The following is a 26,542-nucleotide window of genomic DNA, read 5'->3' on the forward strand; positions in this document are numbered from 1 at the left end:
AAAAAAAAAAAAAAAGACATCTCATATAGAAATAAATGGATGCATTTACGAAACCAAAGAATAGAAAATTTGATTAAAATGTCTCATCCTATTACCTGAAAGGTCATCCACAAAAGACACCTATAACCTTGAGCAAAATAAAACACACGGAATGACTAAAAGTAATTGTCCTAGGCAAAAATGAGGAAGGTGGGAAGAAAACGAATTGATATACTCTGGCATGATAAATACAGTACTGTTTTCTTTGTAACTTTTAAGGCGCTTACCTGTTTGCCATAATTAGACGTAAGTCTATCTTTATATAACCAAATGGCCCAACTTATATAACTTCTATATCTTTTTATTCTCCTATAATGCCTCTTTGAAAAGTGTTGCCTATAGTACTGAATTAGAAAACACATTTATATAATAAAAAATACCTGTGGGGAGCCTCCCTCGTTCCAAATCTCAGAGCTATCAAGCTATCACCAGGGAGCCAACCCACACGTGCCTCCTCCCCCAAGCAGTGTATTTCAGTCAATCTGCCTGTGCTGCTCCCCACTCTGTCTCTGGTGACTCCTATCTCTCTCTCTCTCACACACACACACTCTCTCTCACACACACACACACACACGTACCTCTGGCCTACACCCTAGCTCTTGTATGCATAAATAAATAAAAATAAAATCTTTAAAAAAGAAAAATGCCTGTGGGTATCAAATAAAATATATTTTTATAAATATATGAATAATTAATATGTAATGTATTCAGAGAATTATTTTTAAAATATGTATTATACCCTATGTTTTATGTACTTTTGCAGCAAAATAAAATCTAAATCTAAATTGATCATACTCTATGGGGGGTGGGGGGCGGGGAAAGGAGGATTGGGGTCAAAGTAAGGGGGTTGTAATTGTATGGGGAATATAAAAATAAAATTTAAATAAAAAAATAAAAGCTAAAAAAATAAATAAATCTAAATTGATCACTGTTGTGTTAGAATGGACATGCTTGCTGGTCACAAATCTTCATAAAATTTAACAATTTTAAATTTATAAACTCATAAAATTTAACATGTACAAACTCTCTTAAAAATATTTCGTTCTAATTAGCAATAATTGCATCAACGTTGTGGAGCATAAAAAGCAAAACATCCCAATCTGAAAAGTTCACAACTGTAAAAAAAGATGATGCTACTTCAGTCCAGACTTGCCAACTGGAATTATCTTCCTCCTGCTATCCAAAAGATTACCTACACTTTGATGGGTTTATAGAAAAGTATTCCACGTGTATGTTTTTAGGTTACTTCCAGAAAATACAGAGAGACCTGCTAGGATAAATGTACCCTAAAGCTGATAAAAACTCAAGCTTCAGGACTCTTGCTTGCTCTGGCAGGAAGCCTCAGCAAATTACTCACATGTTCTTTTGCTTGCAGCCCCCCCACCCCCACCCCCACCCCCACCCCACCTAACGCAATTGCATTAACTAGGGGCTCATAAAACCTGGAGGACCCCTACCAGTCCTCCATTAGAAAATTAACATTAAGAAAACTAGGCTACAATTTGCAAAAATAATCAAAAATCACTTATTAATTTCAAGCATTTCTCAGCAGTCTGAGGGCCTAGGTCTACTAGGATACAAAATTAAGTCTTGGAAACCATAACTAGATAAAAATTGCTTTCATTAAATGTAAGTATACTTAATCCCTCAGAGTTATTACCCATAAAATTAGGTAATGCCTCGTAGCGAGCCCAAATGGCTAGTACCGGGAACTTATTTTCAATTGGCCATATTGGTCCTAAATATAAACAGGTTACACTAAAAACCAATCCGTTTTCATTCTGAATTCATTTAAGTCCTATTCTATTACAAAACTAAGAAGCACAGTCAAATGTTAACTGTGATTTAATGAAGAAATTACAGTGAACCTTATCCTATATTTTTAACCTTATCCTATATCATTTTTGATACGATGATCAAAACAAACTCAAAAATCTGCTGTCACCTCAGTTTGGGGCTACTGAAGTTCTCAAACTCTAGCAGTGATTTCTTAAAGGCTACAGAGAATTCGAGAATTCGGGGTGGAAGTGGAGGCACACTCATGCAATAATAATCCGCGCTCAGATCCCCACCCTGACGCCTACCCTCTTCCCGTGTTTGCAACACCAGCTCTTCCCCTCCGGTGTGTAACACGCATTTGGCTTTTCGTTGGCGGGTAAAATGGTGCTAATAGCTGGTAGTTGCTGGTTGTTTTTTTTTAAAGGATGACAGCATGTGTTGTGATACGCCTACCCTACCAGCGGCTTTACTTTGGGGATGATCCTTACCCCCCACTCCTGGACAGATCCTCAGGGCCTTTTTGCTGCCCCCTCGGGGTCCGCCAACTTGGGGCTGGTCCCGGGCGGGCCACTTCACTAAGAGAGGCGCCGGCAGCCCTGGCCAGGCGGAGACACCCTCTGAAAGGTCTCCTTGGGGTGACCACAACGACGGGTAGTTACCAGGAAAAGCAAAAGGAGGCCTCTGCGCACTCGCAGCACGATGCAGCCCGTCTCCGGCCGGGACGCGGCCCAGAGGAGGGGGAAGGGAGTGTCGCCACCGAATCCCAAGAAAGGCCGCGGGACCCACCTCCGGCTCCTTCTGGCTCCCGCCCTCGGCCCCACCTCCCCCGGCGAGCACAAAGCCGCTCGGAAGGCGCAGGCCAGGCCTGCTGGGAGGCCGCCTGGACCACACCGGCCCCAGGCCCGGCGACCCGCGCGCGCCTCAGGCCGCGCAGGCCGCCTCTCCGGGCCTCGGTAGTGCCCGTCCGGGACGCGAAGGACGCGCTCCTCGTGCGGCCCGGCGGCCCGAGAGCCCGGGCCCATCCCCCTGCGCCCCCGGCCTTCCCACCCGCGCGTCCCCCGAGGCCGGGCGCGGTCCCCCCAGCCACGCCCGAGGTGGCGGCCTCCCGCGTGGAGCGCCCGGGCTGCGCCGGCCGGAGGGGCCCTCGGCCTCGCGGGGACCCGCTGCAGCCGGGCGGACGCGGGAGGGTCGATCGGGCGCGGGCACCCCCTTCCGCCCTCCTGAGGCGCACGGTCGGGGCTTCAAATCAGTTCCCCGCATTGCCCGGGGGCCCGGCCCTGCACCTGCATGAGGTGGCCGAACAACGCAGGGCAGGCGGAGGGGGTGGGAGTAGAGCAGGATGGGGTTGGGGGGTGGCGCGGGGTGACCCCGAGACCCGGGCCGCCGCGGGGCCTCGCCGCCCGTCGGGGCGCGCACGCGGGCGCTTCTACACGCACTCTCGGCGGCCCGTGCGGGAAGATGGCCGTTGGGCTGAGTATAAAGGCTCTTTGTTGCGCTCACACAAAAGCAGCCGAGACCCGCTTTGCAGCAGGCCGTCTGAGCGCATCGGAGGAACTCAACTGAATTTCCAAATGGCCCCCGTAGGCTGAGGCGGTGGGAGCAACGAAAAGGCAGAGGGAATCCCAGGCCTGCCCGCCCTCATTTCCAAAACCTCTGTCAATCCCCGGGTGCTCGTCCTGGGAGGCCGGGGCTGCGCTCATTCGGAAGGGAGGAAGCCAAGAGGAAAACCTCCTTTTACCATGCAGGCCCACAGGGGGTATTAAACATTCACATTCTTGTAGAGTTTCTTCCCTTCACTAGGGTAGAAACAGTATCTGGAAAAGTTTGGATACACCAAAAAGAAAAAGAAAAAAAAAAAAAGAAAGAAAAAATATCAACAATAGCAACTTAAAAAAAAAAAAAACATAACAAACCAGTTGCCATCAGCCCAAAGTGGTAGTAGCAGCAGCCGGCGCGTGTGATCCACTTACTTGTCCGACTCTTGTGACATGTTTGATCCAATGAACTCGCTCCCCTTTTCCTGGAGCCTCAGCCTCTGGTGAAACTGGACTTTCAAGTCTGTGCAGGTGAAGGTGTGTGAGAGCGCCCGAGATGGCAGAACAAGAGCTACAGGTAATTCTGCTTTTCCGTCCCCCCTCACCACTCTCGCTCGCTCGCCCGCTCGCGCCCTCACCTAGCCGGAAAGGTGGGATAAGGGGGGGGGCCCTCACATGGGGCCCGAGCTCGGAGGCGGCCGGGCGGCGCGGAGTCCTCCCGGTTGCTGGCAATGGGCAGCCACAGAGCAGAAAGTGGCGGACTTGGGCGGCCACAGGTAACTTTCTCGCAAGGAGCTGAATTCTTTCACTAAAGGGTACAAGCCCGAGGGACGAGCTGCACGGTGATTGGCTGTGGGGCTCCCTCAGGTGAGCTGCCATTGGCAGAGGCGCGCTCAGGTAAGGCCCTTCTCCAAGTGCAGGTAACTCACTCCGAAGTTTACCTGAGTGGAGCGGCGGCGAGCTTGCACCTCGGCGGCGGCCCATGGGAGCTGAGGGTCAGTGCTTTGGGGAGACTTCACGCTACGTTTTCCTTCTTCCCGGAGCCCGTCTGGAGAGTGGGGGTGGGGAGACCTGGAAGGAGAAAAGGAACCTGGAAAAAAAGTCAACACCTGCAACCACTAGGGATTGTGGGTCGAACGGAAGGACGAGCGAGGGCTGAACGCAGGTATCCCAAGCCAACCGGAATCGAATGCTCAGCACGACCACGAGGCATTGAATCCCCACATTAAGAGGACTGTTTGACAGTGTCAGTAAAGTACGGGAATGATGTTTACTTTGTGCTCAGAAGGGGTGGGGGCTGGGGGTGGGCACACAAAGATTGCCGGGTCTGTTGCGTAATTGCATTTTTAACATTCTTATCCACAACAAATACTTTTCGTGCCCCGATGTGTAAAAGATAACAGGTATATTACAGATTTTCAAGTAGGTAAGCATCCTTTCATGAGTTGGGAGAAGGGGGTGGGGTGGGCGTGAGGGCTGGGGGTGAGTTGGCATGGTTTTGATGTCGTGAGGTTTGAATAGACTCTAAGATGGCCCAGGCGCACCCCTTCCATCTCAACACTGCAGCATGGGATTCCAGAACAAACAACGACTGAATCTGTTTCATAAACCTGTTGTCATTCGACGTTTCTAGGCAGGCATCAACATTTACATTGTAATTCAAGAGAAGCAGCAACTACAAAGGTGCTTTATCCTGCCAGCTTAATATGGTTGCTACGGAAACAATTCAGGATGAAACTTTTTTGTGGTTCCTTTTCTTTTGGTTGCAAACAACACGAATTAGCAAAGGTGTAATTTATAACCACTGCTCCTAAAGAGTGTTTGTGGAAGTTCTGACAGGACTGTAGTCCATACCTATGAATTGTAGCATCAAGAAGGAGGGCATGAAAACCTCACTATATTTTATTTCAAGTTGTATTAAGTTGCTGGAGTCCGTACTTCTATTTTAATTTTTATGGATCAGTTATTTCCTGGAAATTACATTATGAGACAAGGCATAATTGGTCCATGCTTTCACTTCAGTAAACGAATTTAAAAATTTTAGTTTGCAAAGACAAAATAAGTACACTCACTTTTTAAAGATCATATTTTAAGAGAATGCAATACTCACCTCTCCTCTACCATCTTCACCCCTTTCTAGAGGCAATTACCTTCCACCTTTAGCTCTCTCTCTATTGTTTGCATCCCTTTTCCCAAACAATTTACACAGCTCTCTTAATTTATCAATAGTTATAGTGCTTTGACCAGCTGTTGCCTAGATAAGGATTTAGCTCTTTACACACCACCAGTTTTCCCTTCCATCTTCTGACATAGCTCTTTTTCAGGAGTAGTGCATGATCAGTGACTACAAATACCATTCACAACAGAGACAACTAGTATGGTTGTTTTCCTTTTGTATTTACTTTTATAAAAACTTTATGTACTTTGTTTATTATGCACCCATCTTGATATTTTTTCTGTAACACCTATCAAATGATTATCAAATTTATTTTCTAAATGATCAAGCAATTCTATTTCCCTCCTGGAAAAATTCCTGCTAAAAGTCTTCTGTCCTCACAAAACCATTAATTCAAAAGGATACCTGCACCCCTATGTTTATTGCGGCACGATTTACAATAGGTAACATGGAAACAACCCAAATGCCCAAAAAATAGATGACTGGATAAAGAAGATGTGGTACATATATACACAATGTAATATTACTCAGCAATCAAAGAAGATAAACTCATGCCATTCACAGCAACCTGGATGGAGCTGGAAGGGATCATGCTCAGTGAAATAAGCCAGAAAGGAAAAGAAAAATATCAATGATTTCACTTAGGGGAAGAATGTAGGGGAACAAATAAGGGATCGGGGTAAAAATATATAATAAATTTAAAAAACAAAATTAATAGACAACTGTAAATTAGAGACATTCTCCCGGTGAGGGGGCCAGGATCAAAATGGGAGGGAAGAGCACAAGGGAATATATATGGTGATGGTGCACAGTCGAATTGGTGGTGTGAATTTTACGGGGACTACACCTGAGAGGAGAAAGCATGCATTGTACAAAAAAAGGACGAATGATGTAAAATACATATAAAATTTAAAAAAAGTCTTCTGTCCTCTTGTTGCACCTAGTCGTCGTAATTTTCAGTCATCCTGCAATATTGCAGCTCCAGAGTATGGAACCCATTTCTTTCTCCTGTGCCATCTTTCTTGACTACTGCTATTTTGACTGGTTAGATTAGTGAAGAATAGAATTCCCATTGACCATTTAAAATTGTCAACCACAAAATTACCTCCACTTCCCGATTGTTTTCCAAAGCAAGTGTTCCAGTAAAAGCCTGAAAGGGGTAAAAGGTAAAACCTAAAACGTCTGTATACAATCCCAGCTTTTGATGGAGAATTTCACCAAATGTAGAATTATTAAGTGGAAGTTTTTCATTCATAAGCTCATAAAAATCACTTTTAACTTTTTTAGCATCCAGTATTGCTGTTGAGAATTCCAATGCCATCCTGATTCCCATTCCTTTATGACTTAGAATTTTTCTTTCTTTTTTAAAGATTTATTTATTTATGCATGCAAGATCTGGGGTACAGGCCAGAAGTGTGGGGGATGAGAGGATTCACCAGAGACAGAGTGGGGAACAGAACAGGCAGATCAACTGAAATACACTGCTGAGAGTCAGGTGAGGTCTGCTGTACTGTGCTGCAGAGGCTGCAGACAGCTTCATAGGTTGCGTCTTAACCCCTTGGGCCACCTGGGAGACCCCAGAATTTTTCTTTTCTTTATGGAAACTTGTAGAATAATCTCTTTACCTCTAATATTCTGAAATTTCATAATTATTTAAACTGCATCCTATGGGAGGTTTTCACTAGATGTCTGCAAACCTTTGACTCTTCATTCATACTGAAGAGTGAGGTAATAAAAGCCCACCAGAAACTATGTAAAAGAGTGGGAGAGAGTGTGCTGGTTCACCAGTGGGTTTGCTCTATGGTGATCAGATGAAAGCTCATCTTTCCATATGAGCTCCCAAAGGTCAGTAACTAGAGGTATTTCCTTTGGGGCTGTTCAGTTTCTCAAGAGAAATATCTGCCATCTCTTGCCTGAGGGGAAATTCACCTAGCTGTCGATATTTGGGAAGCAGTGCAGGGAAGAGGTCCAATGAGTCACTGCTTAGTATGCAGTCTTTCTTGTTCTTTGCTTTCTTGTAGGTGCCAATTCTAGCCTCTTCCCTCTGTACTCTGCACAGCCTCTCCTGTTTCTCCTGCTGGAGGTGTGATGGCCTGGCTGCACAGAGGGGGGCAGGCGACCCAAGAATCAGACCACCCCCAAATGCCCACATTCATTCAACCCTCTGCCTCTCTCTTCTGCCTGTCACTTACCTCATTTCTGGGATCCTGGGGTCTTTCATCCATACCTCCCACTGATGATCGCTGGCATCTCCAAGACCCAAACCCCTCTGGGATTTGGTAGGGTAATTGGGTTTCCATACTGACCCCTAAATGACATTACAAGGTCATTTCTGCTCTTCTGTTAAACACTTTCCACTCTTCCATCCATCCTGTATTACAGAATTGTGTGAAATATATCTTTTGCAGATGACCCCTCCTCCATCCTGTTTATTTCTTTTTTTTTTTTCTGTGCAGCTTTATTTTTTTTTTAAGATTTATTTATTTATACAAGAACTGGGGTGGGCCTCCCCGGTGGCGCAGCGGTTGAGCGCTCTGCCCGCAGCCTCTGCGGCGCCGGTTCGATCCCTGGCTGCTCCCCGGCCACCAGAGGAGGGTCCCACATGGTGCGCAGACCTCTCCTGCCGCCCGCTGCTCCCCTCAGCAGTGTACTTCGGTCCTTCTGCCTGCTCTGCTCCCCGCTCTGGCTCTGGTGAATTCTCTCACCCTCCCGCGCTTCTGACTGTACCCAGTGCATGTATAAACAAAAAAAACAAACAAACAAATATAAATAAATAAATAAATAAATAACATGCCTCTATAAAAAATAAATAAATAAATGTTACAAGAACTGGGGTACAGTCAGAGGTGCGGGAGGGTGAGAGGGTTCACCAGAGACAGAGCGGGGAGCAGAACAGGCAGACGGACCAAGGACACTGCTGAGGGGAGCAGCGGGGGAGGCAGGAGAGGTCTGCCGTGCCATGTAGGTTTCTCCCTGGCTAGGAATCAAACCCGTGCTGCAGAGGCTGCAGACAGCTTCACAGTGCTGTGCTCAACTTGCTGGGCCACTGGGGAGGCCCCACCCTCTTTATTGCTATAGATCCTGCAGGTTCTTTTTTACTGTTTTTTTTTTTTTTTTTTTCAAGAGACCATAAAGAGAAACAAGTGTGTATCGGTTGATCTATCATCTTTAATTTGAAGCCATTCCCAGAATTAACCAAAAGTTTTTACCAATTTCCCCCACATTATTTTGTGCAAACAAATCCAGCACTTTTGCTCAAATCTTCCCTTTTATTGGTCTATAAAAGTCAAGATGTCTTTCTTCCTCTCTACAGCTAACAACTCAGTTTTGAGTAGATGGTTAATCTCCCTTGCTTAACTAACTACTTCTATTTTGACTAGTTAGATTAGTGAAGAAGGTCCTCACGATCCATTTTATATTGTCAACCATGAAATTACCTCCATGAATAAATAATAACATTTCTGCCACACCCATCATGAGAATGGACTATTGCCTCTGCAAATATCATTCTCTCTAAAGACAAGTAAAGTAGTGGTTCCCAAAGTGTGGATCCTAGAACATGGGTACTCACCAGCTCACTCCAAACCTGCTACAACAAAAGCTCAAGGAGCTTTTTTTGTGTGTGTGTGTTTCTAACAAGCCCTTCAAGTACATCTGATGCATGTACACCAGACAGTGTCCTGAAGCACCACATCCTTGCCCATGAGAGGCATCATCCTAAGTTAGGCTAGACACAGAGCTTTCCAACAAGTTTCAACAACCCTGGGGTAAATAGTGGATTTTATCTGTTAGATTGCTCCATTTCCAACCTAGTAATTGTTTATATAATGGGTGACCACTGTCCTTATTTGTGGCAGTGATGTCATAAAAATGAATCTTGAATCTGCCACAGTCTTCATCCTAGACTGACTTTTAGCAGTTTAGAATTTGGCAGTCATTTTAGGTGGCAGCAACAAAATAAATACTTATATAAAAGCTAATGAGACCTTTTTTAGACTAAATTATTTCATTCATTTGATTTAAGTTTTCATTAAATTCCAGGGAAGAAAAATAGTATTGTTTGCTTCCATTATTATTTCAGCCTTTAATATCTACTATGATGGCTGCCCATTTTCCTAAGGTGAAAAGTGTAATATTTTATACCAAATTGTTGTTTTATTGTGGTGAATCTTTTACAGTGAGATTTGGGGAGGTACCTCTTCTGTGGCATCTAGATAGACATAGCAAGCATTGAAGGGCTGCAGATCAAGTCAAACAAGTCTACTTGCTTATTCTCCTGCTACATACTGTCATTGATGGTACCATGACAGCAGGCCTGTCAGTGAACATACTGCAGAGCCAATGACAGGTGATATCTCCTAGATTGTTTTACACTATTAAAAACACTTGAGTTGTTCAACTAGTGGTTATTCCAAAGAAGAAACCTTGGGAAGAATGAAATGTACCTGAATGTCTGAATTGAAATCAGCTTAGAGATTTTATAACTTAATCAACTGAGCATTAAACAGCCACTTCCTTGTAGTTTGGGGCCCTCTTTTTCACAGTTGCATGGATCTGAGTATTTGCATCATCACTTACTGATTCCATGAAGGCTCTTTAGGTAACAATGTGGTATTCAGCCGGCAGTCCACTGAAGTTTACATATTTTCTTTAGGAGAGTGAAAGTTTGGTTTGGCCATTAGTAACGTCAATAGGAAGGATGCTGAGGGCCTCCCCGGTGGAGCAGCAGTTGAGTGCTGGGTTGCGAAGCTGCCCGCAGCCTCTGCAGTGCCGGTTCGATCCCCGGCCGCAGGGCAAGGGTCCCACATGGCGCGCAGACCTCTCCTGCCGCCCACTGCTCCCCTCAGCAGTGTACTTCGTCAGTCTGCCTGTTCTGCTCTCCCCTCTGGCTCTGGTGAATTCTCTCACCCTCCCACGCTTCTGACTGTACCCAGTGCTTGTACAAATAAATAAAAATAAATAAATAAATAAATAAAAATAAAAATAAAAAAATAGGAAGGATGCTGAAACACCATGCATTGAATGCATGTCTTTCGCTCCACTCCTTCCTGAAGTCCCACTGATAAAATAAGAGAAGATAGAAAGTTAAAGATGACGACAACATTTGGAACGTGGAAGTGACCAAAGGAGTAAGAACTGATTTAATCAAGCTGAGATAGATCAACCTTACCATCTACAGACTGAGGATCAGTTCTGCTCAGCCTGTAGAGCCTCAGAAAGATATAGAAAATCAAGTATCCAGTTACCATTGGAGTTGGGAGTGAGTAGCCTGGCTGAAACCAGATTTTAAAATCTTGATTCAGGGCCTCCCTGGTGGCACAAGTGGTTAAGCACCACACTATGAAGCAATCCACAGCCCCTGCAGCACGAGTTCGATCCCCAGCCAGGGAGCAACCCACATGGCGCAGCAGACCTCTCCTATCTCACCCGCTGCTCCCCTCAGCAGTGTATTTCAGTCAGTCTGTCTGTTCTGTTCCCTACTCTGTCTCTGGTGAATCCTCTCACCCCCGGCATCTCTGGCCTGTACCCCAGCTCTTATATTCATAAATAAATAAATCTTTAAAAACAAACAAACAAATAAATAAATAAATAAAATCTTTGATTCAAAGCTGTGAGATCACTAGGTCCCCACTTCCATCCAGCCGCATCAAGCTCCCATCTGTATTGGATTGCAAGGGCCATCACATCACACTACCAGAGACCATGTGGTTTTAAACAATAGAATTTTATTTTCTCATAGCTCCAAAGACTAGAAGTCCAAGATCAAGTTTTCTGCAGAGTTAGTTTCATTCTGAAGCCTCCCTCCTGGACTTGTAGGTGGCCCATAACTCTTTTCACTGTAAGCGTGCACCTTTGAGGCTTTCCTGGTGGTGCAAGGGATTAAGTGTCAGCACTGTAAAGCTATAGGCAGCCACTACAGCACAAGTTCAATCCCCGGGCAGGGAGCTGACCCACATGATGCAGCAAACCTTTCCTGTCTTGCCCACTGCTCCCCTCAACAGTGTATTTCAATCAGCCTGTTCTGCTCCTCACTCTGTCTCTGGTGAGCCCTCTCACCACCACCACCACCCCCCTCTGGCCTGTACCACAGTTCTTGTATGCATAAATAAATCTTTAAAAAAGAAAAAAAAGAATCCTAGTTATTTTGGATCAGGGCCCACTTATATGATCTCATTTTATCTTAATTGCCCCTTTAAAATTCCTATCCCTGAATACCATTATATTCTAAGTTACTGGGGTTTGAGCTGCAATATATAAATTTAGGAGAAATTCAATTCCGCCCATAACACCATCTCTCCTCCATGCTAACAGTAGAAGTATATTCTAACCAAACTGAACCAGGAAGACTTCAGGCTTGGCTACATGGAAGGAACCATCCTGAGTGAGACACAAGAATTATAAGAGAGACTAAGTGAAAGGCCATGGTAATTAGTATAATGCCATCTGCTAACTTCCTCCACCCAACTCAGTGAGCCAAGAGTCACGTTTATACTTCACCACCCATTCTTCTCCCCTAAGGTAGGAGATCAGAGGATCTTTCGTAGGATAAATTATAAGGTAGAGAAAAGATCTACAGATACTGACATGTGGGTGTTCTGCTTTCCCAAAGAATGAGAGACAGGAGGAAGAAATCGAGGGAGGGAGGGAGAGAGGATGGAAGGAAGACTCTACTAGCTCTCCTTTCAACAAAATCCATCAGTCAGCAAGTCTGATCATCACATAGAGAGCTCTTCTAATAAGCTTTTTATGTCCCACTTTCAAATATAAACATAAGGTCAGGGATCACCAGACATTTAAGAAAAGCCTCCAAAATTAAGCATAAAGACCAGAACAAAATTGTAATTAAAGATGATGATTTTAAGGAAAATATTACAGGGATGGAGTAAGATTATATAATTAATTTATGAGACATTATATCCATGAAACTAGAATGAGAAAATTGCAGGATTAATCCTGAACCTATTATATTATTAGCGGGTGTTTCAGAAAGAGAAGATAGGGAAAAATCATGGGTAGGGAATAATTAGAGAAAAGATAAAATACAAATTTTAAGAACTCAAGTGTTATGAGTCTTCTAATTGAGATGTCCCATCTAATGCTCAGCATAACGAATTGTAGATGATATAAATTGAAGTAATTATCATTAAATTTCTCGGCTGACCTTTGCAGAGAGTAAAGGTAAAATTAAATGAGTAAAGAATAATTGCTCAGACACACAGTATCAAAAATCAGAATGTATTAGCTCTCAACATTGCCAGCATGAAGATGTTAAATAGTAATGCCTTTAACTATTGAATTTTATGCCGAGGCAAATTATCAATAAAGTATAAAAACAGAATAAAATTGGGCCTCCCTGGTGTCTCAAGGGGCTAAGCACAGCACTATGAAGCTATCTGCAGCCACTGCAGCACAAGTTAGATCCCCGGCCAGGGAGCTACCCACATGGCACAGCAGACCTCTCCTGCCTCATCCACTGCTCCCTTCAGCAATGTATTCAGTCAATCTGTCTATTCTGCTCCCCACTCTTTCTCTGGTGAATCCTCTCACCCTCCACACCTCTGGCCTGTACCCCAGTTCTTGTATGCATAAATAAATAAATCATTTTTAAAAAAGAATAAAATTCAATTTAAGAAATTACCAAGAATTGTCTCTCATGTACACTTTTTCAAAAAGATATCAGATAATGTACTCTATTAAGACGTTGGAGATTAAGAAAGAACCAAGAAAGAAATAGTCTTAACACTCAGAAAACAGGAGAGACAACAGAAGAGAAAGTCAGAGAAAGATGACCTTTAACAAGTTTAGAGCACAGCTAAACTCTTTCAACAGAGGCTTCTGGTTCTGGAGTGGGGGTGGAATCCAACTATTAAATTTAGCATTGTGGAAAACTTCATTGAGAAATACATTTTATATTGAGCCATATACTGCACGCTTCTTTGAGTTCATGTAAAATTTTAGCAATAAGAACAGAGAAAACTAAGTAAATGTTTAGCATTCAGCACTTCCAGCAGAAGTGGAATTTTACAAGAATAGAAATGCAATCCTATTAACCTTAGTATGTACTTGCATATAATGATAATACTAGAAATTACTAAATGATAATGTGCTGGTATGAACCTCAGTTGGGAAGGTGGAGGGAAGAAGTGACTAGTATGTGGGTGAGGAGGCAGTAGAAGGTGAGCAAAAGAGCTCAAACATCATCTGCTATAAGAGAAAGTCAGCGGTGTTCCTAGAACTCATAAATCATGAGCTAATGGGCCTCCCTGATGGCAAACTATGAAGCTGTCCACAGCCTCTGCAGCACAAGTTCGATCCCAGCAGGCCAGGGGCTGGCCCACATGGCACAGCAGACCTCTCCTGTCTCGCCCGCTGCTACCCTCAGCAGTGTGTTTCAGTCAGTCTGCCTGTTCTGCTCCCTGCACTGTCTCTGGTGAATCCTCTCACCACCACCACCCCACACACCTCTGGCCTGTGCCCCAGTTCTTGTATGCATAAAGAAATCTTAAAAAAAAAAAAAGAAGAAGAATGCTTTCAGCAGCAAACAAAGAGCAGCAAGCTAGGAGGGGCTTTGCCCAAGACTGGTTAATTTATCTTGCATAATGACAACAACAACAACAAAAAAATCGGGGAACTGGAAGAAGGGGAGGCTATCACTGGCATTAAGTCAGCAACTCCAAAACTCAGAGTTCTGAGGCAGTGTCTTCTCATTTGTCCCGCTCTCACAGTAAAATACATCATGTCTTTACAACCAAGCTTAAAAACAGGAGATGGGGCACCCAATTCAGGAACGAAATCTTTCCCAGATGTCTATATCAGATTCCCCCTTATGTTCCATGGGCCAGACTGGGTCACAGGACCAGAATAGATCAGGAGTTAGATACGATACACTTCATATGAAATCAGGTTATCTCCACTCCATTTTTTTTTTTAATTTTTTTTTTTTTTTTTATAGAGGCATGCTTTATTTATTTGTTTGCTGGTTTGTTTGTTTGTTTTGTTTATACATGCACTGGGTACAGTCAGAAGCGCGGGAGGGTGAGAGAATTCACCAGAGCCAGAGCGGGGAGCAGAGCAGGCAGAAGGACCGAAGCACACTGCTGAGGGGAGCAGCGGGTGGCAGGAGAGGTCTGCGCGCCATGTGGGACCCTCCTCCGGTGGCCGCGGAGCAGCCGGGGATCGAACCGGCGCCGCAGAAGCCGCGGGCAGCTTCACAACCCAGCGCTCAACCGCTGCGCCACCGGGGAGGCCCTCCACTCCATTTTTGAACAATCAAGATTATCTTAGCAAAAAAAGTGGGAGACAGTCATTTGGTTAAAAAAAAAAATCAGTACTGATATGACAAAATTAATAATTACGTAATACAGATGATAATTTTGACCTTCATGTTAGTAATGTAAGCAACAGATCTGGGATTCAACTCCAGATCAGCTTTATTCCAAAGCCTGTACCATGCCTCCTCCTAGCCTTGAATGTGATGTTCCTTCTGTATCAAGATTTAGTCAGGAATGAGGCCTCCCCGGTGGCGCAGCGGTTGAGCGCTGGGTTGTGAAGCTGCCTGCAGCCTCTGCAGCACCAGTTTGATCCCTGGCCACCGGGCGAGGGTCCCACATGGCGTGCAGACCTCTCCTGCCGCCTGCTGCTCCCGTCAGCAGTGTATTTCATCAGTCTGCCTGTTCTGCTCCCCGCTCTGACTCTGGTGAATTCTCTCACCCTTCTGTGCTTTTGACTGTACCCAGTGCTTGTATAAATAAATAAATAAATCTTTTTTTAAAAAAAAATGATTTAGTCAGGAATGGCTTCACAGGAGAAAAATAATTTAAGCAAGGTCTTGAAGGAAATAATAGAAATTGGGCTATTGGGCTAGTGGAGGGCTATGTGAATACCACCCTCTTCATTTTCTCTCTTTGGTAAGAATGCTTTGCCTGTATCACACCAATCATCACAGCCTTTCTCCCTATTTGGGGGATTATTATTGCTTTGATGCTCTAAATGAACTATAAATAAACTAAGAAGAGATGACATTTACCCAAGGAAAAATGCCAAAATGAGAAGCCAGAGACCAGGGCTGGGACTGCAGCAGAACAGAATGTCCTCTCTGAGAGTTTTAATGAGGCATACTCATTGTTGATGCTTCAACATACTCCTGAAAATCTCAATCTGGAAAAATATATTCAAATAACCTAATATCATGAGACTACCCTTTCCCCGTTTGAGAACTTTTCCCTATTCTTCAGCACACACAGGGAAACCTAATGTATGAACCAAGACATTTAAGACGTTCCTCAGTCTAACACCAATTGACTGAATCCATCCTCACTGGTCTTCCCCACATGACCTGAATGGAATGTAGTCTGTGGGGTCTGTAGGGCTGCAGACTTGAGGGAACTGTCCTCGTCTGAGTCCTGGATCCCCCACTCCAATCACACATATAAGCAGAGTCATAAACCACACATAAAGGCAGATCAAAAGGAAGGCAGATCAAAAATCCAAAAAAAAAAAAAAAGTCATTTGAAGGGAACTAAAGTAAGTGGGACAGAAGGAGAAATTAAAATCAAGCCATGGATTCCTAGGATATCAATCCAGGCAATAGGACTAACTGAAAACCATTGAGATTCAGCCATTAAAATATCTAGGACAATCATCTCTGACAGAAGGGGTGCTCTCCGTTTGAAAATGTGATAGTTAAGCAAAATCTTGAAGCTCTTCGCTGGGAGCCAGTGAGGACTAAGCTGAAGTTCCTGGGGACCAGGTTTACAACAGAGAATTCCTTTTCCCTCATTATCAGGTGACATCCAATTACAAAAGCAAAGGGAGCAGAAAATGGGTGAGGAAACAGGTGCTCCAAAGTCACTTAGATCCCCCAAAACAAAGAAACCTCAGGAATTACCTGAGCCAGATTCATAGTCAGGCCCAGGAGTCAGAGGTGGGGAGAATGAACACCTCAGACTTGGAGATAATGAGGATGGTCCACAGAGAACCACTGGGGTTCTAAACCCAAGTGTTCATTAGAATCCCCATAGGAGTCTGTTATAAACAGATTTCCTGGCCCAATCCCTTAGTGAATCAGAATCCCTGGAGTTGACATTGGGGAGTCTATATATTTAACAGGCCCTTTCATCTCCACAGGAATTATTACCATGCCAGCCATGCACCAGGACCAAGAGCAGAAGCTCTGAGGAGCCACTAACGCAGGTTGCCTTTTGGAATCTGCCCCTTCCCTGGGCCAGCTAGTGCATGGCTCATATATTGCCCATCCAAGCTCAAAGGGTCAAGAGCAAAAAGATATCAACCTGAGTTTATCTGTCTTACCTCCCAAAATACCCCTTCATCGACTCTGTGCACCAGGCAAACTGCTCTGCACATTATATTTTATTTTTTTATTTTTATTTTTTTTTTTTAATAGAGGCATGTTATTTATTTATTTGTTTGTTTGTTTGCTTTGTTTATACATGCACTGGGTACAGTCAGAAGCGCGGGAGGGTGAGAGAATTCACCAGAGCCAGAGCGGGGAGCAGAGCAGGCAGAAGGACCGAAATACACTGCTGAGGGGAGCAGCGGGTGGCAGGAGAGGTCTGCGCACCATGTGGGACCCTCCTCCGGTGGCCGGGGAGCAGCCGGGGATTGAACCGGTGCCGCTGAGGCTGCGGGCAGCTTCGCAACCCAGCGTTCAACCGCTGCGCCACCGGGGAGGCCCTGCACATTATATTTTAAATACTCATTATATTTTCCATCTGGTGTTGAAGCCATTTAACTTAAATAACTAAAAACTTGTGAAGGAATGAAGTGAGAGAAAGATGGAAGAAGAAAGATCATAGCTTTTGGGGCCTCCCTGGTGGCTCAAGGGGTTAAGACGCAGCACTGTGAAGCCACTGTAGCACGAGTTCAATCCCCTGCCAGGGAAATACCCACATGGCACAGCAGACCTCTCTTGACTTGCCCACTGATCCCCTCAACAGCAATGTATTTCAGTTGATCTGCCCATTTTGTTCCCTACTCTGTCTGTGGTGCATCTTCTCACCTCCACACCTCTGGTTTGTGCCCCAGTTCTTGAATGCATAAATAAATCTTTAAAAAAAAAAAAAGAAAGATGATAACTTTTTATTCTAAAGATTAGAGAAATAGGCTTCTTTCACTTATGACCAGAATCATAAATTATTCAGAAAAAAAGACCCACAGAAATTATCCCAGAATCCCAGACTTAATTTTGCTTTTTCTTTCTGTCAGATGTCACCATGTATTTTCTAAAACAAAGTCAAAGCTGCCTGTAATTTTGTGATATGTAAGGTATTATTAGGTAATCCTCTGATTTAAAGGTGCCTTTGACATTTCAACAGCTCATAAAAAGCAATGATGTTAGTTTGCTTATTTTTTTAAATATATCAGCTTTAAAAAAAATTTAACAATGGTGTACTAGTTACCTACTGCTGTGTAACAAATTACTCACAAAATTTAGCAGCTTAAAACAGCAAACATTTATTATCTCACCAGTTTCTGAGAGTCAGGAATCCACAAGTAGACCTACTGGGTGGTTCCGGCTCAGGGTGGCTCATGAGGCAGTGGTCAAGCTGTCAGCTGGATCTGCAGTCACCTGAAGGCTTGCAGCTCTCCTTCTCGCTCATTCATATGCTTGTCCCATGGACTATTGTATGGAGGGCTCAATTACCTGCCACATGAATCTCTCTACAGAGGTGTCTGAATATCCTCAAGAAATGACAGTGGCTTCCCTTACAAGTGACAGAGAAAGAGAACAAAAGAGCATCAAATTAGATGCTAAGAGCCTCCACATCTCTGATAACCTAACTTTGGAAGTGATGTTTTGCCCCATCTGGTCGGTCACACAAACCAATCTTGGTGCAGTTTTGGAGGTAACTCCACCAAGGTGTGAATATCACAAGGTGAGAGACTGGGAGCCATCTTGGAAGCTGCCTACCACGTATGGATCATTTTCAAAGAAAGGCTTGAACACTGATGGACAGACTAGAATTACACATCTTCAATTATGACAGAGCTATGGCAAAGCTGTGGGGACAAGACACTGTTTTTAATTAGCAATAATTGTGCCTCGGATAAACCTTGTTGGCTATGATACTGCCACTGCGCAAAGCATTTTTTATTAAGTGACTCTGGGTCAACAGAACATCTGAAAGAAGGAAGCAAGAAAACAAGGGGAGAAAGGAAGGAACTTGAACCTCACAAAGAACAGGTTAATTCCAGGTGGATTGTAATTTAAAATGTTAAACAATAGGGCCTCCCCAGTGGCGCAGCGGTTGAGCACTGGGTTGCGAAGCTGCCCGCACCCTCTGAGGCGCCGGTTCGACCCTCGGCTGCTCCCCGGCCACCAGAGGAGGGTCCCACATGGCGCGCAGACCTCTCCTGCCGCCCGCTGCTCCCCTCAGCAGTGTACTTTGGTCCTTCTGCCTGCTCTGCTCCCCACCCTGGCTCTGGTGAATTCTCTCACCCTCCCGCGCTTCTGACTATACCCAGTGCATGTATAAACAAAACAAACAAACAAACAAATAAATAAATAAAACATGCCTCTATTAAAAAAAAAATGTTAAACAATAAATCTTCCAGAAGATAACACAGAAAAAATATTTTTATCACCTTAGAGTAATCAAAAATTTCTTTAAAAGAGTAAAATATACTATTGATAAATTGGGATACAATAAAATTAAGAGCTCCTGCATTATTATTAAAAGAGTATAAAGAAATCCACATAGCAGGAGAGACTATTTTTCGACACTTATAAATGGTAATGATTTCATAGCCGAGCATTTTCCTTTTTTTTTTTTTTTACTTTATTTATTTATGCATACAAGAACTGAGGTGTAGGCCAGAAGTGCTGGACGGTGAGAGGATTCACCAGAGACAGAGTGGGGAACAGAACAGGCAGACTGACCAAAATACACTGCTTGCTGAGGGGAGCAGCAGGCGAGACAGGAGAGGTCTGCCGTGCCGTGTGGGTCAGCTCCCTGGCTGGCCAGGGATCATGGCCATAGCTTGATAGTGCTGAGACTGAACCCCTTGCACCACCAGGGAGGCCCTTTAGAGCATATTCTTAAGAGAAGACAAGGGGCCTCCCCGGTGGCGCAGCGGTTGAGCGCTGGGTTGCGAAGCTGCCCGCGGCCTCTGCAGCGCCGGTTCGATCCCCGGCTGCTCCCCGGCCACCGGAGGAGGGTCCCACATGGCGCGCAGACCTCTCCTGCCGCCCTCTGCTCCCCTCAGCAGTGTACCTCGGTCCTTCTGCCTGCTCTGCTCCCCGCTCTGGCTCTGGTGAATTCTCTCACCCTCCCGCACTTCTGACTGTACCCAGTGCTTGCATAAATAAATAAATAAATAAACAAACAAACCTTAAAAAAAAAAAAAAGAGAAGACAAGATACAAATATAAAAGAAAATCCAATGGAAAAATAGGCCAAAGACTTGAGCAACAGTGGAGATTGAAATAATCTATAAATATGAAAATGTATTCTAAAAGAAATGAAACTGATTTTTAATATAACTTATTAAAACAAAAACTTCATAAATAATACACATGTGTGAAGATATTGTGTAATATAACATCTCAGAATTTTAAGTTTTACAGAAGCACTTAAAGTCTCATCAATCTCTAATAAAGTCTCATTAAAAAGTGGTTTTGGGGACCCTCACTGGTGGTGCAAGGGGTTAAATCTCAGAACTATGAAGATATTGGCAGCCACTGCAGCACGAGTTTGATCCCCAGCTGGAGAGGTGACCCACATGGGGAAGCAGACCTCTCCCATCTTGGCCGCTGCTCCCCTCAGCAGTGTATTTCAGTCAGTCAGCATGTTCTGCTCCCCACTCTGTCTCTGGTGAATCCTCTATTCTGTACCCCAGTTCTTCTATGTAAAAGTAAATAAAATCTTTTTTAAAAAGTGTTTTTTGTCTTGGATTCTTTAATGATTATGTCTTCTCCACAATAAATAAAATCTTTTCCTGTTTTACCTGGCTGTTAGAGTTTATTCCAGACACTTTGCCTTCGAGTTTAATTAATTGTATCCATCTTGTGTTGACATTTACCTACCCATTTACAGAACCTCACTAACTTTTTGAAGCTAACTTTTCTGATTTAAAGCAAACAAACAAAAAAATAGGTGCAGCAAGAATGGGCAGATTAGGAGGAAAAATCAGGGAAAGAAAAAGTCGGGAGAGTGGAATTCGCCTGCTGGAATCTGGGAGAAAGCTCAGGTGAGTCACAGCACCTAGGTTGCCCCTAGCAAAATGCAAAATGGGTTCTGAGCCTGGATCTGCCCACCATCCCCACCCCCTTCATCCTGGTGGCTCCAGGCATCTCAGTCCTTTGAAAAGAAGACAGCCTTTCCCTAAGAGGGGCCCCCAACCACCATAGACGCCCCCCTATTGTCTCTGATAACAGGAAATCTGGTGGCAGAGAGGAGTATTTTTTATTTTTTAAAAAGATTTTAAAATGAAATTTCACATATAAATCTGACTTCAGCTTCATTTTTAAAAACCAGATGACCAGCAGCCTGTAAGCCTGGGCCCACTCAATAGTAAGGGTCTATCTGAAGACAAAGTCTCTGTCTGCTCAGCCCCCACCACGTCCTACATCCCCACCCTCCCATTCCTGGGGCTGGGACTAGTGGGGTTAGTTGCTATTTCTCATCACTCTTCTACTATTTTTCTGTTGAAGATTTATGTATTTATGCATATAAGAGTTCAGGTACAGGCCAGAGGGGCGTGTGTGTGAGTGTGTATGTGTGCGTGTATTCACTAAAGACAGAGTGGAGAGTAGAACAGTCAGCTTGACAGAAATACACTGCTGAGGGGAGCAGCAGGTGAGGCAGCAAGAGCTCTGCTGTGCCATGTGTGTAGCTCCCTGGCTGGCCAGAGATCCAACTTGTGCTCTGCTGCAGAGGCTGCGGACAGCTTGATAGTGCTTGCTGCTTAACCCCTTGCACCACCAGGGAGGCCCCAGTTAACACTATTAATGAATAACACAGATGAAGATTTAGATGGAAGCAGAGAATTCTTAGACATGGCAGCTGTGACAGGAGATTGAGTTTTGTGTGTGGTGCACTGTCAGCTACACTGGTGGAGCTCATTTGGTGTGGCTCTGACAGTGTCCTGATGAAGGTCAGTGTGGACGTCAGACCAGCCTCAGAGCTTTATGAGGGTAAGATGTCCAACATTCACGGAGCATAAAGTGGAAATTACTGACCTGCAGTACAACATGGCAACCAAAGGCTAAAACACCAGGTTGGAGTATCTAATTCTGTAAATATCTTAGGAGTAGTTATCCTTCCAGGCAGCAAGTATAAAAACTGGCCCCTACATTTGCAAATAGTTGTTCTCCTAGGAAATAAAATTCAGCTAACCTCCCTTAGAGGATTTTGTAGAGTGATACCACTTGAAATACAGGAGCTGAGACAGCCTTGTGGTGCATAAAGAAAGGTGAACATCCTGGTCTTAGCAAAAGGAATGAAATGTTATTCCTTTTTAGCCTCTTCTCACTCCTAGAACATACGTCACTCAGGTTGGTCCCCCACAGCACTTGGAAGGGAAGGTCATATTCATTAGGAGCCTGAGGTACAAGCACGGAAACCCCTTGAGCTGGTATTGCAAGCAGAAATACATTGTCAGGACCCAGGGGCCTCACAGAATCCAAAGACAGAGAAGCAGCCAGGTCTCAAAGAAGGGTGGCGGCCAGCAGTTTGGTTTCTTGGTTTCTCTCTGATGGCGCCTTTGCCTCCATTTTTCTTTCTTGGCAAACTGCCCTGTTCTGCTGCTCATCCGCGTGGAGGGAGAAGATGGCTTCCCAGCCCATTCAAGTTTTCCTGGCTGCACCATGTGAAGGAAACGGGCTAACTTTCTCTCAACTATTCTCTCAGCCCTTCTTTCTCCCTCTCTCCTCCCCACCCCATCCCCATTCTAAATTCCTGGAGTGTATCTAGTCTGGATTAGATCAGGTGTTCAGCCCCTGGAGCAATCAGTTGTTGCAAGGTGAGCAGTCTCATGTGGGAGAAACAGCCTCCCTCCCCACCCTTCATTCTACCAACTTAGAAGGGCTGGGCTGATAATGCAATAGGGAGCCACTAAAACACAATGTAGGAAGCTTATGTCACTTTTTTCCTGGCAAAGTACACACACACACACACACACACACACACACCCCTTTGAAGCAAGGCGTTAAAACCTTACTACTTTTTTTATTTTTAGTACCTAGCTCAGAGACACAGATGCTAGTGAGGCATAGAGGGGAAGCTAGATGCCAGTCAGTGTAATAAACTGAATATGGTTTTTAAAAAAGATTTATTTATTTATGCATACAAGAACTGGGTTACAGGCCAGAGGTGTGGGGAGTGAGAGGATTCACCAGAGACAGAGTGGGGAACAGAACAGGCAGACTGATTGAAAGACACTGCTGAGGGCAACAGTGGCTGAGACAGGAGAGGTCTGCTGCGCCATGTGGTTCACCTCCCTGGCCAGGGATTGAACTCATGCTGCAGAGGCTGCAGATAGCTTCATAGTGCTGTGCTTAATCCCTTGCACCACCAGGAAGGCCCATAAACTGAATATGTTCTGGTGAAATAATCAAACATGATTGCCTATGAAAATGCACGGACCCAAGCTGTGCTTCCAGGACAGAACACACACGTGCATGCATGTGTACAGACACATAGACACAAACACGGCTGTAAGCGATGTCTCTTAAGATTCCTCCTTTACAATCAAAAGAAATGAGCTCCATTACTTTAACCAGAAACAGATTTCAGTGGAAGTATATGGCTAGCTGGCGAAATCAAGGAGAGATGTGAAAATCCAGGCTCAGGAGGCAATTGGCAGGCTCCAGGCTCTCATCAGCAAGAGGGAGTGCATGGCCTCTGGATGCTGTCACACCAATGTTGGCCCCTGAGCTCAAGATTCAGATCCCAGGGAGAAGAAATCTAAGTGACCTAGGTCTGGCCAAATGTTTCCAGTGTTCCCAACTCTGACACCTTGACTGAGAGTCCTGCCAAATGGCATCTGAGGGGCCACAAGTAGGGCCCCTGCAATACTGGAGAGAGGGATATAGCCAGATAGGCCAAGACAGCAGAAGCAGTTAGAGAGTCCTTGGGACTACCAGGGCTTTCTTGCCTATGGCAAGATGCAGATGGAAAATGAGCTGGCTGCTGCCTAGTCTATTTACCTCGCCTGTCAGGGAGTTTCCGGGAAATTGTTTACACAGGCACCCAAAAGATGTGGAGGCCTCTCTCTCCTGGGCACCTAGCTGAGACTCCCTTCAGGAATGTTGCCCAACTGTGCTCCCTGTTATTCTGAAATCAGAGGTCCAGATAAGAGTCTGGACGAACACAGCTTTGGTTGAGTTTGACTCATCCTTAAATATCCTGAGGCACTTTCCAAATCATGAAAACTAAGTGGAAAAGCCATGGGGGCATGCAGGTTGTTTCCTTGGGGCAGCCCGTGTTTAGGTAAAATAATCAGTGGGTGACTCAATGACTTGACTGAAGGACTTGATGTGGATCACCTACTAGGTACTCTTGGGAGTGTCTCCAATCCCCTCGATTTGGAGATTCCCAACTGGGTGATCTTATCTCACAGGAAGGGAAGGTGAAGTCCACACAGTGTCCATTTCCAGACCCTGAATTATTGGCTTGAAGGGACAGTCCAGCAGTCTAGGATGACCTATATGGCTGCCTCAGCCACCTATATGGCAGCCACTGCCTCCCACAGCAGCCCTGGAACATGGAATGCTGCTCCCAGGAAGAGTCCCATCTCAGTCTGAACTCACACCCTTCCACGGCCACCTGAGTCAGTTTGGAGTCCTTTTTATTTAAAAAATCTTGGCATGATGGACTCTTGCCAAAGCATTCAATCTAGGTTTGCATAGGACAACTTTGTTTTCTCACTTGTATTTCCTTAATTTATATAAGATTCAAAAAAATCACTTCCATTACAAAGGGAATTAAGCAGGTCTAGTGACAATTACAGCAGAGTTTGCCCCTCAATGGAGGGGGCCAAGTCTCTTGGAGAGTCCCAACCTTGATGGGCTTCCTGCCTATTATCTAGCAATATTGACAATGGTTTTATTCCAGTTTGTAGCTTTTATAGGTGACTTTGTTATTGTTTTATAGTTTCTAAAATTTCCATGAGCTTAAATTACTTCTTGTAATCAAAGAAAAACATATATTTTTAAAGATTTATTTGCACTCTATTCATCCTCTATTATTTTTGGTGCTTATTAGAAATACAGTGGAGACAATTTTCAAAGATTTTGTTGATGAGAGAGATGAAGAAAAGGGGAAAATCTACTTTTGATCATGACAGATTGAAAAGAGGCTTTCCAGATATTTGCAGTGCCAAAGGGCAATTTGATGTACCCTGCTTCACCAAGCCTCTACACACAAATGGACATTGAGGTGAGATTTAACCATTATAAGGTCCCTTTGAAAGAGTCAATTCAGATACGATTTTTTTAAGTTGGCTTCTGCAGTAGAAGTTTGTATTTTTTACTAAAAAAGTAAGAGAATTCATTTCAATAATCACTGTGAAAATAAAGAATACAACCACCACAAACTAGTCACCTGTTTTTGTTTGTTTGTTTGTTTCAGATTATTTTCTGCCCTGAGTATTTTAGTCATTTGGTAAGTCTTGCCCCATTTTAGCCTCAAAACAACATTTGGAAGAGGCCAGGGCAATATTCTTGTACCCATGAGTAAGATGTGAGCCTGCTCCTCACTGTGTCTCCAGACACAAGCTGACCATGTCATCTGGCGGACAACTGCACCTAGAGACACTCAGCACGTCCCCTAGAGACAGTGACTGTCCCTGACTGGAGTGTGGCCATGAAGCAAGATTGATTTAGCTGAGTTTTATTTCCTTGTACTTGTGTGTTTTGAAGTCCCTTGTATTCGTTTCATCTCATCTTTCAGAAATTTTGTACTGCTTATGTTAAGTTCCTGTAGCAGAATTTGATGTAATCACAGCGATCCTATTTTAAATGACCCAAATACCCATTGAGCTAAAACTTGATGGAATTTTTAAATTGTTTATCTTTCTGTGGAAATATAAAGCAAATGGAAATCACCCAAACATTCACCCCTCACCTGTGTCTTTAAATTTAAGAAAATTTTTTGGTTCTGAAGCATTTTCTGAAACTATTATATACTGCAGGATTATTATTTTTGTCAGAATAATTTTCTGGCACTTGCGGTTGTTTTAGTGCAGAGAAATGGAAGAGAGGAATCCAAACAAAATCTTGTTTGTTTTTCCACACTTGGAGAACCAGAGTAAATCCAATCCTAAGAACTGTAGGGAGAAAGGGAAAAAAGGAGCTTTTTACAGTGCACAATTGAAATGAGCAAAAAAGATCATATCTTCACTGAATGTTTTCACCCTAATTAACAGGGTAAGGCAATAAATACATCATAATGATAGCCAGTTGTCCTGGAGAGTAGCTATTGATGAGATAGGGTAATCAAATGCTTCTTTGCGGCCATTTAGATGTTAATAGCGGTACATTCTTTGAACAACCCAATTTTTGAAGGAGAAGCATTACTTTTGGGCCGAGTCGGTTTTTCTGGGTGTTTCCCTTGTCTGGGTTCAAAGTGGCTCTATTTAATCTTGGGTGCTTGTCTCTTTGTTAGATCGGCTTCAGGGAAAGAGAGAAGCCAGCAGCACTGCCCTGCGGGGTTTGGGGCTGGTGGCTGTGATTGGTCTGAGCGGGAGGCAGCGTGCCAGCCCCTGTCCCCTGCTGGTTCAACTTTCCTTTCCTCCTTTCGACCTGGAGGCTGCCAATGTGGGGCACTGTGTTGGGTTCTGGTTTTCTACCTCGGTGAGCAATCAACAGTCCGTTTTGATGCTTTGCTTTTGGAGCCGGCTTAACAAAGCAAGGGATGAAATTGCCTTCCTAAGAAGTCAAGAAAAAATGGTATGATTTGGAGCTTCCACTGGGAGTTTGTTGCAACTATGACTGTCCTAAAGCAAGGATAGCCTTCTTCATTCCATGTTATTTGGGACCACATACAAATGCA

At 44.2% G+C, this 26,542-nt stretch overlaps 1 protein-coding gene, 1 long non-coding RNA gene and 1 other non-coding gene across 3 annotated transcripts in view; 1 reads left to right on the plus strand and 2 right to left on the minus strand.

The window, feature by feature from the left end:
- GRHL2 (grainyhead like transcription factor 2) overlaps positions 1-4,018 on the minus strand; it is a 130,426-nt gene extending 126,408 nt beyond the window's left edge. Inside the window, 1 exon segment of the mRNA XM_037503160.2 lies at positions 3,789-4,018. Coding sequence (XP_037359057.2) covers positions 3,789-3,808 — 20 coding nt within the window. The 5' untranslated portion in view covers positions 3,809-4,018.
- Positions 3,277-25,518, plus strand: LOC129145281 (uncharacterized). The gene is made up of 3 exons (XR_008550588.1): positions 3,277-3,930; positions 24,755-24,928; positions 25,121-25,518. It is a non-coding gene; the product is annotated as an uncharacterized LOC129145281 (long non-coding RNA).
- On the minus strand, positions 18,492-18,636 carry LOC119252214 (U4 spliceosomal RNA). Its single transcript, XR_008550932.1, has one exon. It is a non-coding gene; the product is annotated as a U4 spliceosomal RNA (small nuclear RNA).
- Positions 25,519-26,542: the final 1,024 nt, after the last annotated feature.

Source organism: Talpa occidentalis, unplaced genomic scaffold, assembly GCF_014898055.3.
Source record: "Talpa occidentalis isolate TD23 unplaced genomic scaffold, MPIMG_talOcc4v2.1, whole genome shotgun sequence".
Taxonomy (NCBI): domain Eukaryota; kingdom Metazoa; phylum Chordata; class Mammalia; order Eulipotyphla; family Talpidae; genus Talpa; species Talpa occidentalis.